This window comes from Diabrotica virgifera, chromosome 7, assembly GCF_917563875.1.
Source record: "Diabrotica virgifera virgifera chromosome 7, PGI_DIABVI_V3a".
NCBI classification, from domain to species: Eukaryota; Metazoa; Arthropoda; class Insecta; order Coleoptera; family Chrysomelidae; genus Diabrotica; species Diabrotica virgifera.
This window is the reverse complement of record NC_065449.1, coordinates 78073535-78092380: the sequence shown is the minus strand read 5'-3', so window position 1 is coordinate 78092380 and position 18846 is coordinate 78073535. Positions and strand designations below refer to the sequence as shown.

At 36.2% G+C, this 18846-nt stretch overlaps 1 protein-coding gene across 1 annotated transcript in view; it reads right to left on the bottom strand.

The window, feature by feature from the left end:
- LOC114346471 (peroxidase) overlaps positions 1-18846 on the bottom strand; it is a 209375-nt gene that overhangs the window by 55692 nt on the left and 134837 nt on the right. Inside the window, exon 2 of the mRNA XM_028297210.2 lies at positions 7413-7601. Within this exon, the coding sequence (XP_028153011.1) occupies positions 7413-7601 (189 nt within the window). The remainder of the gene's footprint in view (positions 1-7412; positions 7602-18846) is intronic.

The window sequence follows — 18846 nt, the reverse complement described above, 5'->3', positions numbered from 1 at the left end:
CTAATGAAATCCTCGATGAGCAGAATCCTGAGATTCCCATGCCAGAAACTCAACCTGATAATACACAGCAGGAAAACAACGAGTTGCGCGATAGTCTAGCAAACGAAATGGCTCGTGCCGTACAAGAGTTTAATGGAACAAACCCACTTAGCAGACCACCGCTACCACGAATAAACTCTTGTAAGAAACTAGGTGCGCTGTTACAAATTGTGAACACTGAAGTCCTACCCAACTATGTCGTAGAAGCTCACACGTTGGAATATTTGCATATGCTAATCTACTGTGCAGCAACAGCAATTGCTAATGTAATGGGCGTTAAGATCAGAACACGACGGGTTACTAATAACGAAAGAACTGGTAACAGAATTGCACCCTGGGAAAAAAGACTGCTCGGAAAGATCGAATTATTACGTAAGGATATTGGTATAGTCACAGAATACATACGAGGTGTAACAAGTAGAAAAGTCATCATAAGAGCTGAAGATATAATGCTGACTACGGCAAGACACTCAAGATATGATCCAGAAAACAACACAGCCCATCAGTGTCTGGACACATTAAAACAAAAGCTCTCCGTTTATTCAGGACGACTAAGGAGGTACAAAGTTAGTAACAACCGCAAAAGCGACAATGCTCTTTTTGAAAGTTCTGAAAAGGCGTTCTATCGAAAACTCAATTCCACTGTAGAACGTGTCGATAAGACTTACCCAAGCCAAGAAGAAATTCATGAGTTTTGGGGAAATCAACTTTCCACGCCAGCTGCTCTTAACAACAATGCTGGATGGATAGAAGAAACGACACAAAACTGCCAACACTACATTACCACCCTTTACGAACCCTTCACTACTGAAGAACTCTCAAATACCATCAAAGAGCTTCATAACTGGAAATCTCCTGGACCAGACGGAGTTCAAAACTTTTGGCTCAAGAAGTTTTGGAGTGTTCATGAATGCTTATCAACACTAATTAATCATGTTATTTCTAATCCGCAGGATATACCATCATTCCTAACTCAGGGAACCACTTATTTAATTCCGAAGGATCAAAATAACACCCAAGATCCAGCCAAATACCGCCCAATTACTTGTCTTCCAACTTTGTACAAATTGGTCACATCCTGTGTAGCCCGGCGTATCTACCAACACTGTGCTCTGAACAATATCATAGAGCCTCAACAGAAAGGATGCGCTAAGGGTTCCATGGGTTGCAAAGAACAACTCATCATCGACTCAGTCATTTCTAACCAGGCATATTCCAAAAAGAGGAATCTTTTTACTGCCTTCATTGATTACAAGAAGGCCTTTGATTCAGTGCCGCATGAATGGCTTATAGATATATTGAGAATATATAAAGTCGATGATAATATAGTGACCTTCTTAGAGCATATAATTACGGAGTGGAAGACTAGAATTCACCTTCAAATACCTGGTGAAAATAACATCGAAACTGAAAATATCGCAATCAGCCGGGGCCTGTTTCAAGGAGATTCGTTGAGTCCACTGTGGTTCTGTCTAGCTATGAACCCATTATCTCAGCTATTGAACTCCACAGACGCAGGTTTTAGCATCAAAAATAACAACAATGTGGTGGCGAAGCTTAATCATTTATTGTATATGGATGATTTGAAATTAATGGCTTCCACTCGAAACCAACTCGATGAGATGCTAAAAACTGTAGAAACTTTTTCTAATGATATTAGCATGCATTTCGGACTAGACAAGTGCCGTATTTTAAATATAGTCAGAGGAAAAGTACAGCCCGGAGGATTCGATATGCAAAATGGCCAGAACATCGAGGCCATGGGTGAAAACGATATGTATAAATATCTCGGAGTAAAGCAAGCGCGGAGAATTGACCATAAACAAATGAAAACAGAGATAACTACTGAGTTTATACGAAGGGTAAAATAGCTGCTTCGCTCACACCTTAATAGTAGAAATTTGTTTAAGGCACTAAACACCTACGCATGTTCCGCGCTTAGCTATTCATTTGGCATTGTTAAGTGGACAAAAACGGACATAGAAAATCTTCAGCGAAAAGTAAGAACGCACCTCACAAAGGCACAAAAACACCATCCAAAAAGTGCAGTAGAAAGAACGACATTACCACGGAATTTAGGAGGAAGAGGACTTATGGATATAGGTGAGCAATTAGACAAACAAATTGCTAATTTAAGATCTTATTTTCAGATGCAGGCTGAAACATCTACTCTACATCGCGCTATCTGCGCAGTAGATGACACAACACCGATAAAACTGAGGGAAGCAGAACTTCGCATAAACCACCTTACTAAGGACGAAAAAGTGCGCGCCTGGATGGGTAAACCTCTGCACGGGCGACATCCCAATGAGGTCAGCCAAGATTATGTCGACAATATAGCGTCGAACTACTGGTTGACATCAGGAAAGATGTTCCCTGAAACGGAGGGTTCATTACTGGCCATTCAGGATCAGGTTATACCAACCAGAAATTACCTGAAATATATCATCAAAGACCCTCATGTTCAAAACGACAGATGCCGATATGGATGTCAAGCCCAAGAAACCATCCAACATCTTACAGGGGGTTGCCAGGCATTTGCTGCAACTGAGTACAAGGAACGGCATGACGCAGTGGGAAAAATCCTTCATCAGGAGATAGCTATCAAGCTGGGACTTCTCCAAACCGACCATCTCCCATATTATCAATACGTCCCTGAGAGTATGCTTGAGGATGGCAACCACAAGCTATACTGGGACCGCACTGTGCTCACAGACCAAACAGTGGCGCATAATAGACCAGATCTCGTATTAGTCAAGAAATTAACGAGACAAACAACCCTCATTGATGTGGCGATTCCTAACAACAATAATCTACGTACTAAATTTACTGAAAAGATCGCCAAGTACAGAGATCTGGAAATTCAAATACGGAGACAATGGAGAATGCAAAGTACCCAGACGATACCGATTATTATGTCTACTACTGGAGTCATTCCGAAGACCCTCCTCGAAAGCATAAAAAAGCTGGGTCTTAATGAACATCTTTATAAGACCATGCAGAAAGCAGTACTACTCGCAACGGCCAGATGTGTACGAAAATTTTTGGGAGATACACCTGCATACCAAGTCACCTAGGGCTCGATAACACGGAAAGAGTCCCACCAGAGCTCAATCCTTTTGATACCGTAGGTATCTGGGATGAGTCAATTTTCCCCTTAGAGGGAGTGTGAGACGTATGGCTAAATCTGGATATAATAATATAATATAATATATATTATAATATAATAATAATATAATAATAATAATAAGGTGCTGCGCCGGAACATCAGCCGGCGCTCACTCAAGCGGGACGACCGAGGCAGCGCATGAAATGGACTGTGTCTATTAACGAAAGCATTTTGCGCTTCTATTATAAGGTGACAAACCTCGGTCAAGAAACGATCGGCTACAGACAACAGCTGTATGCCGAATTTTGCAGGGAGTACCCAGATATTCAAGTATCGGAGCAAAGAGTATCAGATCAATACCGGGTAATCATAAGAAACAACCTTATCCCAGAGACTAGACGCAATACGATCAAATGCGAAGTCGAACGGGAGATTAATAACCAAGAGCTAGTTTTAGATCAAGTCCCTAATGAAATCCTTGATGAGCAGATTCCTGAGATTCCCATACCAGAAACTCAACCTGACAATACACAGCAGGAAAACAACGAGTTGCGCGATAGTCTAGAAAACGAAATGGCTGGTGCCGTACAAGAGTTTAATGGAACAAATCCACTTAGCAGACCACCGCTACCACGAATAAACTCTTGTAAGAAACTAGGTGCCCTGTTACAAATTGTGAATACTGAAGTCCTACCCAACTATGTCGTAGAAGCCCACACATTGGAGTATCTACATATGCTAATCTACTGTGCAGCTACAGCAATTGCCAATGTAATGGGCGTTAAGATCAGAACACGACGGGGTACTAATAACGGAAGGACTGGTAACAGAATTGCACCCTGGGAAAAAAGACTTCTCGGAAAAATTGAATTACTGCGTAGGGATATTGGTCAAGTCACAGAATATATAAGAGGTGTAACAAGTAGAAAAGTCATTAAAAGAGCTGAAGAAATAATGCGGAGCACTGCAAGACACTCGAGATACGATCCAGAAAATAACACAGCCCAACAGTGTCTGGATACATTAAAACAAAAACTCTCCGTCTATTCAGGACGATTAAGAAGGTATAAAGTTAGTAACAACCGAAAATGTGACAATGCACTTTTTGAGAACTCTGAGAAGGCGTTCTACCGAAAACTCAATTCCACCGTAGAAAGTGTCGACAAGTCTTACCCAAGCCAAGAAGAAATTCATGAGTTTTGGGGAAATCAACTTTCCACACCAGCTGCTTTTAACAACAATGCTGGCTGGATAGAAGATACGACGCACAACTGTCACCACTATGTCACTGCTAACTACGAACCATTCACGACTGAAGAAGTCTCAAATGTCATTAAAGAGCTTCATAACTGGAAATTTCCTGGACCAGACGGAGTTCAGAACTTCTGGCTTAAAAAGTTTTGGAGTATTCATGAGTGCTTATCAACATTAATCAATCATGTTATTTCTAATCCGCAGGAATTACCATCATTTCTAACTCAGGGAACTACTTATTTAATACCCAAGGATCAAAATAACACCCAAGATCCATCCAAGTACCGCCCAATTACTTGTCTTCCAACTTTGTATAAATTGGTCACATCCTGTGTAACCCGGCGTATCTACCAACACTGTGCTCTAAACAATATCATAGAGCCTCAACAGAAAGGATGCGCTAAGGGTTCCATGGGTTGCAAGGAACAGCTTATCATCGACTCAGTCATTTCTAACCAGGCATTCACTAAAAAAAGGAACCTTTTTACTGCTTTTATTGACTATAAAAAGGCCTTTGATTCAATACCGCATGAATGGCTAATAGATATATTGAAAATATACAAAGTAGATGATAACATAGTGACCTTTTTAAGGCATATAATGAGAGATTGGAAGACTAAAATTCACCTCCAAATACCTGGTGAAAACAATATCGAAACCGAAAATATCGCAATCAACCGGGGCCTATTTTAAGGAGACTCGTTGAGTCCATTGTGGTTCTGTTTAGCTTTGAATCCCCTTTCCCAGCTATTAAACTCCACTGACTCAGGTTTTAGCATTAAAAGCAATAATACTGTGGTAGCGAATCTCAATCATCTGTTGTATATGGATGATTTGAAATTAATGGCTTCCACTCGAGAACACCTAGAAGAGATGCTAAAAACTGTAGAAACATTTTCTAATGATATTAGTATGCAGTTCGGTCTAGACAAGTGCCGTGTTTTGAATATAGTCAGAGGAAAGGTACAGCCCGGTGGATTCGATATGCAAAATGGCCAGAACATCGAGGCCATGGGCGACAACGATATGTACAAATATCTTGGAGTAAAGCAGGCGCGGAAAATTGACCATAAGCAAATGAAAACTGAGATAACTACTGAGTTTATAAGAAGGGTAAAACAGCTGCTTCGTTCACAGCTTAACAGTAAAAATTTGTTTAAGGCACTAAACACCTACGCTTGTTCCGCGCTTAGCTATTCATTTGGTATTGTTAAGTGGACAAAAACGGATATAGAAAATCTTCAGCGAAAAGTACGAACACACCTCACAAAGGCACAAAAACACCACCCTAAAAGTGCAGTAGAACGAACGACATTACCCCGGTATTTAGGAGGAAGAGGACTTATGGATATAGGTGAGCAATTAGATAAACAAATTGCTAATTTAAGAACTTATTTTCAGATGCAGGCTGAGACATCTACTCTACATCGCGCTATCTGCGCAGTAGATGACACAACACCGATCAAACTGAGGGAAGCAGAACTGCGCATAAACCACCTTACTAAGGACGAAAAAGTGCGCGCCTGGATGGGTAAACCTTTGCACGGGCGACATCCCAATGAGGTCAGCCAAGATTATGTTGACAATATAGCGTCGAACTACTGGTTGACATCAGGAAAGATGTTCCCTGAAACGGAGGGTTCATTACTGGCCATTCAGGATCAGGTTATACCAACCAGAAACTACCTGAAATATATCATCAAAGACCCTCAGGTTCAAAACGACAGATGCCGATATGGATGTCAAGCCCAAGAAACCATCCAACATCTTACAGGGGGCTGCCAGGCATTTGCTGCAACTGAATACAAGGAACGACATGACGCAGTGGGAAAAATCCTTCATCAAGAGATAGCTATCAAGCTGGGACTTCTCCAAACGGACCATCTCCCGTATTATCAATACGTCCCTGAGAGTATTCTTGAGGATGGCAACTACAAGCTATACTGGGACCGCACTGTGCTCACAGACCAAACAGTGGCACATAACAGACCAGATCTCGTACTAGTTAATAAATTAACAAGACAAACAACACTAATTGATGTGGCGATACCTAACAACAATAATCTACGTAGTAAATTCACTGAAAAGATCGCCAAGTACAGAGATCTAGAAATTCAAATACGAAGGCAATGGAGAATGCAAAGTACCCAGACGATACCTATTGTTATGTCTACTACTGGAGTCATTCCGAAGAACCTCCTCGAAAGCATAAAAAGGCTGGGTCTAAATGAACATCTTTACAAGACCATGCAGAAAGCTGTACTACTCGCAACGGCCAGATGTGTACGAAAATTTTTGGGAGATACACCTGCACACCAAGTCACCTAGGGCTCGATAACACGGAAAGAGTCCCACCAGAGCTCAATCCTTTAGATGCCGTAGGTATCTGGGATGAGTCAATTTTCCCCTTAGAGGGAGTGTGAGCCGTATGGCTAAATCTGGGTAATAATATCGTATGGCATTTTTGCCAGGGAGATATCCTTTTGGACAGTTCCGGCGCCATTTACATCTTTAACCAAGTACATCTGTTTCAAGTAACTAGTGCCGATGTACACTAGCCCAGGAGGACCGACGGCTTTACGTGCTCCCCGAGGCACGGTGAGACGGCTCGTGTCATTATTGGAAATGAAAATTGTTTGTCTTTGGCAGGGTTCGAACCCACGTGCACTGGCGTATGAGGCCAGCGAATATGCCGTTACTCCACGGCCGCTCACACAATATAGATGAAGCAATGATAGTAAGGAATTTAGAAGAGGCAGCAACCTATGGTAGAAAATTATGGAAAATGGAGACGGAAAGACTCTGACGGAAAGACGGAAAATGTTGCAATTTAGTAAATGTGATATACATAAAAATCGACGTTTATTAAAAAGTAGAGTTCGAATACTTAGTTTTGGTTTTAATGTCATTTGCGGTTTTAAAGTTATGACCGGAAGTTTGGCAAAAATTATTCAAAATTTGTGAAATTTATTAAAAATAGTTTATACTGACAGTGGTAGTTTATACTTACAGTGAACTTCCTCTTAACAGGTTTAATGAATAATCAAAGTTGCTGCTCTTTCCGGGTCCATCCAAAATTAATGCACATTCCCCTTCTCCATTGAAAGGGACGTCAAGTGATTGTAGTTGAATTCCAAACACTACATTGGACGATATTAAACCTAGTAACGTGAGCCACCGAACACAGGGCATCATCACCCTGTAAAAAATATACAACTATAAGAAAAATTGTTTAATAATTTCTATGGGTGAAGCATTATACAAATACTTAGAACTAAAGAAAAAATGTTAATACATAAATACCACGTTAAAATATACATAAGCGTAGCTGGTCAAAGTTTCTAGGGGGATTTAGGACCTAAACTCATTCACGGACACGACTGTATATGCAGACACTTACAAAGGGAAATTACTGTCTGCATATGCAGTCATGTCTGCGAATGGGTTAAATTGATTGTGACCGCTATTCTAACTCAAAATGTGAACTCGTGTGCCATGTGAGATATTAGACCGTCGGATTTCTGACGAAGTTGAAACACGATTTTATCCTTTATGCCTTTAATGGTCCAAGTAATGAAGCTTAAAATACGACAAAATCTCGCAATTTTTACAGAATGGATCGATTTGCTTGAAAATTTGAGAATAAGTAGTGAATAGTCCAAGGATCAAAATCTATATCATGCCAAAAGGCACTTTTAGCATGGGGGTGGTTGGCACCCCATCCCATGGGTGGAAATTTTTATTATATTTTGACCGCAAGAGTTAGTAAAAACATTCATTATAAGCAAAAAACGTTTTAGTTTAGAACGTTTAGAAAGTGTTAGTTTTATTTCGAAAAAATCAATGTTTTTAATCAGTTTTCTGTCAATAACTCAAAAAGTTTTCGTTTTATCAAAACAACTTTACTTAAGGTGATACAGTAGCGATCAACAGGTAGCCAAAACGCGTTCCAAGATTGCGGCTGTAATTTTGAATATTTTTTCGAGATATTTGGCACACGTATTCGTAATATAATAAAGAATGGCGGTACAGAGCCCAATTTGAAAAATATATTAACATGTGGAAATTACTCTGTAATTAAATACAATTTTAAAAAAACGAGTCTGTACCGCCATTAAGAAGAACAAAAAAATACACTTTCTTCAAATAAACTTTTTTATCCGATGCCTAGATTTTGTGTCATTTTGGAACTACTAATGAAATAAAAAATTTTAGTAGTTCCAAAATGACACAAAATCTAGGCATCGGATAAAAAAGTTTATTTGAAGAAAGTGTATTTTTTTGTTCTTCTTAATGGCGGTACAGGCTCGTTTTTTTAATATTGTATTTAATTACAGAGTAATTTCCACATATTAATATATTTTTCAAATTGGGCTCTGTACCGCCATTCTTTATTATATTACGGATACGTGTGCCGAATATCTCGAAAAAATATTCAAAATTACAGCCGCAATCTTGGAACGCGTTTTCGCTACCTGTTGATCGCTACTGTTTCCTCTTAACAAAAATGTACCTTTTGAAAAAATAAACAAAACTGTTTTTCTTTATTTTCTTTAAGACCAATAGTAATCGAGCTATACTTTATTATATGTTTGCTCTTCTTCGTCAAAAGCTAAATATTTAAATAGTATTTAAAGTACTTAAAAATATGTATCTCCAGAAATAAAAAAAAGCTCTAGCTAAAAAAATTAAGTGACTTATAATGAAAAGAATGTCAGTCCCTATTTTTTTCAGCAAAAAGGTGATCGTAAACAACCCCCTAATCACCACCCTAATTAAAATTTTTCATTGACCTGAGTTGGTTTTCTTGATTTATGTATTGTTAATAGGTTCTAGAAGTTTGATCGGCCTAGAATGATTAGTTAAAAAAAATGGAGTTAAAAGCGAATATCAAGTTTTTGTAGTTTAGTAAAAAATGCCATTTTCTTCAGAATAGAAAGATAAGCATCAGAGATACGAAAAAATATTTTAATATGAAATTGTAGCTTATTTAATTCCCAAGAACTTGGTTTGCCAAAAATTTTTTTACGTCAGAAATTGAGTGAGCTATTGACAATTAAAGTTTGTAATATCATGCAAAAACCAACTTTACCAACCCTTTCAATGCCACCCCTTTTTTTGACTGAGAATTTTAAAAGGATTTAGTATTAATAACCTTGTAGATCTTGTAAAAACCTACAAAATTATTTTTAACGAACGTCTAAGATAAAAAATAAAAATGTTACGATTAAAAAATCAATATATTTTTTTGAAAAAAAAAGGAGAAATCCAATTGGAAGCATAATAATGTAGGTTAGCGGTGTTTTTAATCATTGGCCTGATCTATTATTCCTTATTTATGTATTATTAATAGATTCTAGAAGTTTGACTGGCTTAGAATGATTAGTTTTAAAAAAACTGAAGTTTAAGTCGAATAACGAATGTTTGCAATTTGGTAAAAAATGATATTTTCTTCAGAATAGAAAGATTAACATCAGAGATACGAAAAAAATGTTTAAATATAAAATTGTAGGTAATTTAATTCCCAAGAACTTGGTCTGAAAAATTTCTTCTACGGCAAAAATTGAGTGAATCGTAAATGAGTATACCATCGAAAAACATTGATTTTTTAGATATAAAACTAACACTTTCGATAGCCAATAAATCAAAAACTATTAATTTTACCAAAAAAATGTATTGCACATTTTTTGCTTAGAATGAACGTTTTTATTAACTTTTGCCGTCAAAATTTAATTAAAAATTTCCACCCCTGAGATGGGATGGCAACCACCCCCATGGTAAAAGTGCCTGTCGGCATTATATAGATTTAGATCCATGGACTATCCACTACTTATTCTCAAATTTTCAAGCAAATTAATCCATTCTGTAAAAATTGCGAAGTGAAAAGCTTTGGTTCCTGGACTACAAGGTGAAAGGCGCAAAATGTCGCCTGTGAAAATTTTCAATGTGTTTTAAATATATTAATTTTTTTCGAATCCTGAGAAAACTAATAAGTATTTTTGAAAAATTTAAACACAGAATGAAAGATAACGTTATTAACGAGGGCCAAAAGTCCCTTAGAATAAATAAAAAGTTTCTATTAAATGAAATATTTGCAACTAAAAATAACACCAAATTTTATCTATTATTTTCACCCCTGTAACTTATTAAAATAAACATAGAAGTTTTCAGGGACTTTAGGCCCTCAAAATCTTTCATTCTGCGTTTAAATTTTTCAAAAATATTTATTAGTTTTCTCAGGATTCGAAAAAAAATGAATAGGTACATTTAAAACACATTGAACATTTTGACATGCAACATTTTACACCTATTCCCTTATTAAGAGTAGAATAGACATTAATGATACACAATTTAGGTTTCGCAAAGGCCTGGGAACTCGTGAAGCTCTTTTTTCACTTAACATACTTATATAAAGGTGCCTGGACGTCAATCAATATGCCTGTTTTATTGACTATAAAAAAGCCTTCGACAAAATACGACATAAACAATTAATGCATGTCCTGGAATCAAAGAAGATAGACCACAATAACCTCAGGAATATATCGAATTTATACTATAAGCAACGAGCAAAAGTACGTGTTAACGATCAATTGTCAGAGGAAATTGAAATCAGACGTGGAGTAAGACAGGGATGCGTGTTGCCGCCAATTCTTTTTAATACCTACTCGAAAGAGATCTTGCAGAAAGCTTTTGAGGGTGAAACAGCTAGAATAAAGGTAAATGGAGTTTCCATTAACAACATTAGATATGCAGATGAAACTGTCATGTTAGCTGAAAATATTGGGGATCTTCAGAGGCCGGTGACCAGAATACCGGAGTTTGGACAAGAATACGGGCTAACAATGAACGTCAAGAAGACAAAGTTTATGAGAATATCGAAAACTCAAAGAAATAACGAAAATCTCTTCATAAACGGACCCAATATCGAACGATCTAACCAATATGCATACTTTGGAACAATGATCAACTCCACGGGAGATTACTTGCAGGAAATCAAAATCAGAATAAATAAGGCTAGGACTAGAGCAAATTTTAACAAAATGAGAAACGCGTTCTGCTCAAGAGATTTGAAGTTTGAGCTAAAAGTTAGGTTGGCTAGGTGCTACGTTTTCTCGACTTTGTTTTATGGAATGGATGCTTGGACCTTAAAGGCTGCATAAATGAAAAAACTAGAATCATTCGAACTGTGCGTATACAGAAGAATTCTGAAAATATCGTGGACAGAACACGTCACAAACAAAGAGGTCTGAGAAAGATGAATAAAGAAATGGAAATTTTGAATACAATCAAAACAAGAAAATTGGAATATCTCAGAGATATTACACATGGAGAGTAATATAACTTGCTCCAATTCATTATTCAAGGAAAGATTCAAGGAAAAAGTAGCATAGGGAGACGCAGAATATCGTGGCTGTGCAACCTGAGAGAATGGTACGGATGTACATCAAATGAACTTTTCAGAGCAGCCGTCTCTAAAATTCGAATAGCTATGATGATTGCCGACCTCCGTCGCGGAGATGACCTTAAGAGTACTGAAAGATGAAAAGAAGGAGAGTAAATATGGGAAACTGTTGGGTTTCCAAGGAAAATTGAATTTTCTTTTGTAAAGGAAATCTCATGTGCGGCTACGATTTTCTCCCTTGTGCCATTTTACGAGATGACAGAGCAGTATTGATTCCATTTAAAAAAATTTGGCATAAGGGCTACTGGTGGCGTAAGGGTTATAATTGGGACCTAAACATGAAATGTTAATAGGCCAGTCATCGTGATTTCTTCCTCCTTTCCACTTAAAAGTTTGTTAGTTTTCACGATAAGGAACCTGCAAAAAGGCATAACGGCAGGTCGTGAAAACGAAAGATTTGTGGTGAAAAATTCTATAGAACTGCATTTAAACCTCGAAATGATGGAATTGTTGTTGTTACATTTAATATACGTAGCTGAAAGCTGTGTTGTAGCAAATCTGCTACATTGCGCAGCATAGGGTTACAATTAAGGATTTACGATACCGGAAGGGAGGAGTTGACAAATTTCAGATGTCCATATTGCTAAAAGATGATCCATTTGGAATACAAATCGACCTGTGTTTAGAATTTTCACAAAATCCAATGACTATTGCAAAATATCAGGATGGACTCTTTAGAGTGACCTTGTATACATAAAATTACATTTACATTATTCATTTATTAGCATATTACGTCTTTACGTAGATTAGCGTTCAAGAATCTGCATCTCGAATTTGTATTATTTTCTTTTATCAATAGCATAGTCAATTGGAAGGTCTATGAAATCACGGTTACGATATTCATAGACAGAAATTGGAAGGAACGTTAAACTAACTAAAACATACACATTATAATGGTAATTATCAACAGCATGCGGTAGGTTAATACCTACGTTCCACATGTTACTCCTATACTCCTATAGAAAGTAAAGCATTTTAATTTGATGGGAACGAGTTAAGAAGTATTGGCGCGTTACAAAGAAAAATAAGCATTGGGAGACATAGAATATCGTGGCTGCGCAACCTGAGAGAATGGTACGGATGTACAACAAATGAACTTTTCAGAGCAGCCGTCTCAAAAGTCCGGATAGCTATGATGATTGCCGACTCCGTCGCGGAGATGGCACTTGTAGACGAAGCAACGAAGCACTAAAAAGCCCAAAACCTAGGAATTTTGTGCAGTTAGATGCATTGTCATGCAACTTTTTGCATTCAATTCGAGAGAGTGTCAGGCAATTTTGTGAACTAAATTGATCTCCGGCAAAAAATTTTGTGCATGAGAAAATGCATTTGCAAAGTGCATCTCGAAGAGATGGAACATGAAAGATTTAGAACTCAGGAAATTTTGACGGAAATGAGTTCAATTTTTATATTTGGTGGTTTTGGAGGTCAGTGAACACAAATTTCATGACGGCGATGGTCTCCGAGGTACCTGGTGCCCAGGGTGGAGCTCATCGCATGGGACGATCGAATAATCCACGGGACGATCGAATAATTCGCGAAATGAAGATTTGATCGAAAAACTGAAAAACACGCGTTTAATATTTTTCAAAAATCTATAGAATGACACCAAAGACGACCCCTCACTCCATTCCCTGGAGGTGGGGTGGGGGTAACTTTAAAATCTTAAACGGAAACGCCCATTTGTTATTACAGATTTAATTGCTTACGTAAAAATAAGCAACTTTTATTCGAGAAATTTTTTCGAATTGTGGATAGATGGCGCTGTAATCGGAAAAAACAATTTATCGTGATACCATAGGTAAATTATAGAAACAGTCTAATATCTCGAAAAATACACTTCCAAATAAAAGACCAAAAAATACATATTTAATATTTTTCAAGAACGTATCGAATAACATCAAACACGACTCTCCACTCCACCCCCTGGAGGTGGGGTGGGGGTTAAATTTAAAATCTTAAATGGGAATCCCCATGTTTTATTACTGATTTGGATTCCTCATGAAAAAATAAGTAATATTTATTCGAAACATTTTTTAGAATTGTTAATAGATGGCGCTAATAAATGGTGTTTTTCCGATTATAGCGCCATCTATCCATAATTCGAAAAAATGTCTCGAATAAAGGTTACTTATTTTTACGTAACGAATCCAAATCTGCAATAAAAAATATGGGGGCTCCTATTTAAGATTTTAAAGTTACACCCCACCCCACCTCCAGGGAGTAGAGTGGAGGGTCGTGTTTTATGTTATTCGATAGGTTCTTAAAAAATATAAAAGACGTATTTTTTGGTTTTTTATTTGGAAGTGTATTTCTCGAGATATTAGACCATTTCTATAATTTACCTATGGTATAACGAAAAAATTGTTTTTTCCGATTATAGCGCCATCTATCGACGATTCTAAAAAATGTCTTGAATAAGATTTACTTACTTTTACATAAGCAATCCAAATCTGCAATAACAAATGGGGTTTCCATTTAAGATTTTAAAGTTACCCCCACCCCACCTCCAGGGGGTGGAGTGGGGTGGTCGTGTTTAGTGTCATTCGATAGATTTTTGAAAAATATTGAAAACGTATTTTTCAATTTTTCGATCCATTCTTCATTTTGCGAATTATTCGATCGTCTCCCGAATTATTCGGTCGTCCCAGGAGCAGGCGACGAGTTCCATCCTGGACACCAGGTACCTCGGAGACCATCGCCGTCATCAAATTCGTGTTCAGTGACCTCCAAGACCTCCAAGTACACAAATTGAACTCATTTCCGTCAATATTTCCTGAGTCCTAAATTTTTTATTTTCCATCTCTTTGAGATGCACTTTAAAGATGCTTTTTCTCGTGCACAAAAATTTTTACCGGAGATCAATTTATTTCACAAAATTGCCCGACACTCTTACAAATCGAATGCAAAAAGTTGCATGAAGGTTGAATCTTACTGCACAAAATTCCTAGGTTTAATGCTTCGTTGTCTCGTCTATTGAAGAAGAAATGCTACACACCGAAATGATGGAATTGTTGTAGTTACATTTAATATACGTAGCTGAAAGCTGTGTTGTAGCAAATCTGCTGTACACAGCTGTACTGCAAATCTGCAGTATAGGTTTACAATTAAGGATTTGCGATACTGGAAGGGAGGGGTTGACCTGTTTTAGAATTTTCACAAAATCCAATGACTATTGCAACATATCAGGATGAACTCTTTAGAGTGACCTTGTATACATAAAATTACATTCACATTATTCATTTCTTAACATCTTTACGCATATTAGCGTTCGTGAATCTGCATCTGGAATTTGTATTATTTTCTTTTATCGATAGCAGTCAATTGGAAGGTCTATGAAATCACGGTTATGTTATTCATGGAACGGAATTGGCAGGAACGTAAAAATATCTAAAACATACAGGTTATAATAGTAATTATGAAGAACATGCGGTAGGTAATACGTTCCACATGTTACTCCTATAGAAAGTAAAGCATTTTAATTTGATGGGAACGAGTTAAGAAGTATTGGCGCGTTACAAGTTGCACCATACGTTATACCTTCTTGAAACTGATGCAATTCCAGTGTAACAGCGGCTGGTTGCTGCTTAAGATGAATTGAGAATTGTTTTTAAATTTCAGTAGGTCAAGGTAAATGCAATTATTTGTCCGGTTTTAATGGTTGATCTATTTAATTTCTCATTAATTGATCTCTATTAGTTAGGTTTTTAATCGACAGATATCCAATACGTTTTAGATTGTTCGACATTGACACCCAAACTTAATATAAATAGATCTACCATAGGTATATAAACAATACATACGTAACAACATAATATTTATCTAGAAAAAAAAACAATGTTGACAATTTCAATGTAGTAGGTAGGTACCTTCTTATCATTGTTTTTGTTTTTTTAAGAAAACCATTTATGGTAATTAGTATTAGGTAGGCAAATAGGATCATAATTTTCGAACCATCACCTTTTTATTTTTATCCTCTTTCACCACACCAATTTTCATATCTTTAAAATACAACATATATTATTATAATAAAAACTATCGATATTACGAGTGAAAATTGCCAAAAATAGCAAAATTTCAATCAAAAATTAGGTTGGAGAAAATGTAATCTCAAAGTTCAAAATCGGTATACGCTAAAAAAATGCATTCTCTCGGCTTCCCATAGAACAATTTTCTTCATTCTTTTTTTGTTCCCAAGTAACTCGATTAGAGCCATTTAACTAATGCATTATTAAATGTCAAACTTGCTTTGGTTTTGTTATAATAGATTAATTTATTTATAAGATAAGAAAACTACATATTTTTCCAGTTGTAGACTTTTTTTAGATAAACTTACTACAAGTGTACCTTTTAACGTTAAAAGCACAAATATTCTCATTTGAAAGCTGTATAATAATTTAAACAATCTTTATTTAAACAAATGAAAAAGTGCTGTTATAATAAATACTCTAATTTATTATAACAAAACAAAAGCAATAGTTTAATATTTCCCGAGATATCCTATTTGTTTATAAGCCAAACAATAGTTCAATTTCAATTCTGTGAAGTACATTAGAGAGGTACAGTGTCTTTTTATACAAAATTTATAGCTATTATTATGTATCATAGTTATTGTGGATATTATAGCGACCGTAAATTTCTAATTAACAATTCAATTGTTGCTAAACTGTTCATTCAATTTCAATCGGCTTCTGGAATTATAATCTACACAAAAAGAGCTTTTATATTACCAAGTTATTTAATTATTACTAAATAATTACTTATCGAAAATTTTAGTTGAAAATTAAAGATTTTGTTGGAAAACCCCACATTTTCCGGGGAAAATTTTCGTCGAAGTAAATTGGGAAAAACACATCTCTATGCAGAATTTAATTACGGTGAATTTTTATTTAGGTGTTTTTGGTGTACAGTTAAAATCTTTGGAGTTATAGAGCAAAAATTGAAAAAAACACGATTTTCAGGCGCCATTTTGTTTATAAAAAAGTAGCACACAATCTGCGGACTTTGCATACCTATATTATTAATATATATAATCCGTCTGCTTTAACTTTTCCCATGCGGTACGATTCATTTTCAATCGAATTAAGTCAAAACATAAATTAAAACGAACGTCGATGTGTATATACATTTTGTATACTGTACTGTATACTATATACTACACACATCGGCGTACGTTTCACTTTCTGTTTTGACTTAATTTGATTGAAAATTAATCGTACCGCATGGGAAAAGTTATAGCGGACGGACATATGTTACCGGCCAAACCCGATTTCAGGACAAACTAGTTTGGCTTAGGCCAAACTAGTTTGTCCTATCGCGCGTAGCCCAAACTAGTTTGTCCTAGGCCAAACTAGTTTATCCTGATATAAAGATGCACACTTCAGGCCCAACTAGTTTGGCCTAGGCATTGATTATAAATATTCCTCTAGATAGCTCACCTCTTGGTAACCGAAAGACGTATCAACAACTAGATGGCGCTACTCGAAAACCGTATCGAGATTTCTCATTCCCTCTCTGACGAGGAGGTAGGAGTAGTGTCAGGGCCGAACTTACCCTATAGGTGTATTATCTGTGACTAGTGTTGTGACAAGTTATAGCAAAATTAAAAAAAAAGGACTCACATTTTAGATAAAATGGCCTCTATAACGCGTAAGTGTGTTTACGCGGGATGTTTCGAAAGAAACGATGGAACAAATAATAATATATCTTTCTTTAAATTTCCCCTGAAAGACGTATAGTCCATTCTTTCACAGTTTTTGGTCTAAATTTTAAAGAACCGCTTGGATTGACATGAAATTTGGCATACGTATAGCTTACATGTCAAAGAGAAAAAGTGATATTGTGCCGATGTGTGCTTTTTCCCTGGGGGTGACTTTCACCCCCTCTTTTGGGTGAAAAAATATATGTCCAAAATAAGTCCGGAAATGGGTAAACTGACTAATTTTAAGTAACTTTTGTTTTATAGAGCTTTATTATTCTATTAGTTCTATTAGAGAATTATGACAGGTGATAAATAGCAGTCTGATTTTTGCATAAGAGTTTAATCTCTGTTCGGAGAGTTTAAGTCTGTTCTGTCGGACAAAATAAATATGCCGTTTTCGTGGTCTGACCGTTCCAAATTTTTAAGCTGTTCCACAATTAAATCTGCCCCTGTTCAAGTGTTCCCATATATCAAAGTTTGTCCGACTAGACACCCTTAAGCTATTAACAAATTTTCAGCTTGCTATTAATCAACTTTTTTTTCATACGCGGGATCCAGACCGATAAGTATTTTGTCGAAAAAAACGTTCTTAGCAAAAATATAGCCTATAAAAAAGTAAAAAAAAATGTTGTACGCGTTAGGTCTCTGGATCTCGTAGAACCAGAGTTATAGCCAATGAAAAATAGATTCATATTCACCAAATTTCAAATAGAATATTTCGATGAGAAATATCCAAAAAATTAAGCACTTTTTGGGAAAAACCCATTATAACTTTTTTAAAGTGTTTAAAAAAAGCTTTATTTTTGTTTTTACAAAAAGTTTCTAACATTAAATTTAAGCAAGTTACGCTCAAAATAAAGTTGGTCCCTTGTGTTTTTGCAAAAAAAAATCGGGAGGACAACCCCCTAATTAGCAACTTAAATGAAATTAATCGTCACCGCTCCAAAAATTATTTTACTTATGTTGTGTTTATATATGATCTGTAAAGTAAAATTTTTAAAAATTTAAATTTTGAAAAATATGCTTTTTTTTTCAAAATAACTTAAAAATTGTTAGAGATACCAAAAATCTCGAAAAACAAAAATAGTCAGATTTGCTTTCCTGAATATCATGTATTTTTTTGTTTTTCTGTTAGACAAAAATTGATTAAGATTTGGTGTTTCTAAATTTGCATACATTCGTGATCAGTGACTCGTTCAACCCCTTTTAACTACAGCCCTTTCAATAATAAGGACTTTCAACCGATGAAACTTACAGATCATATAAACAATATATACACAA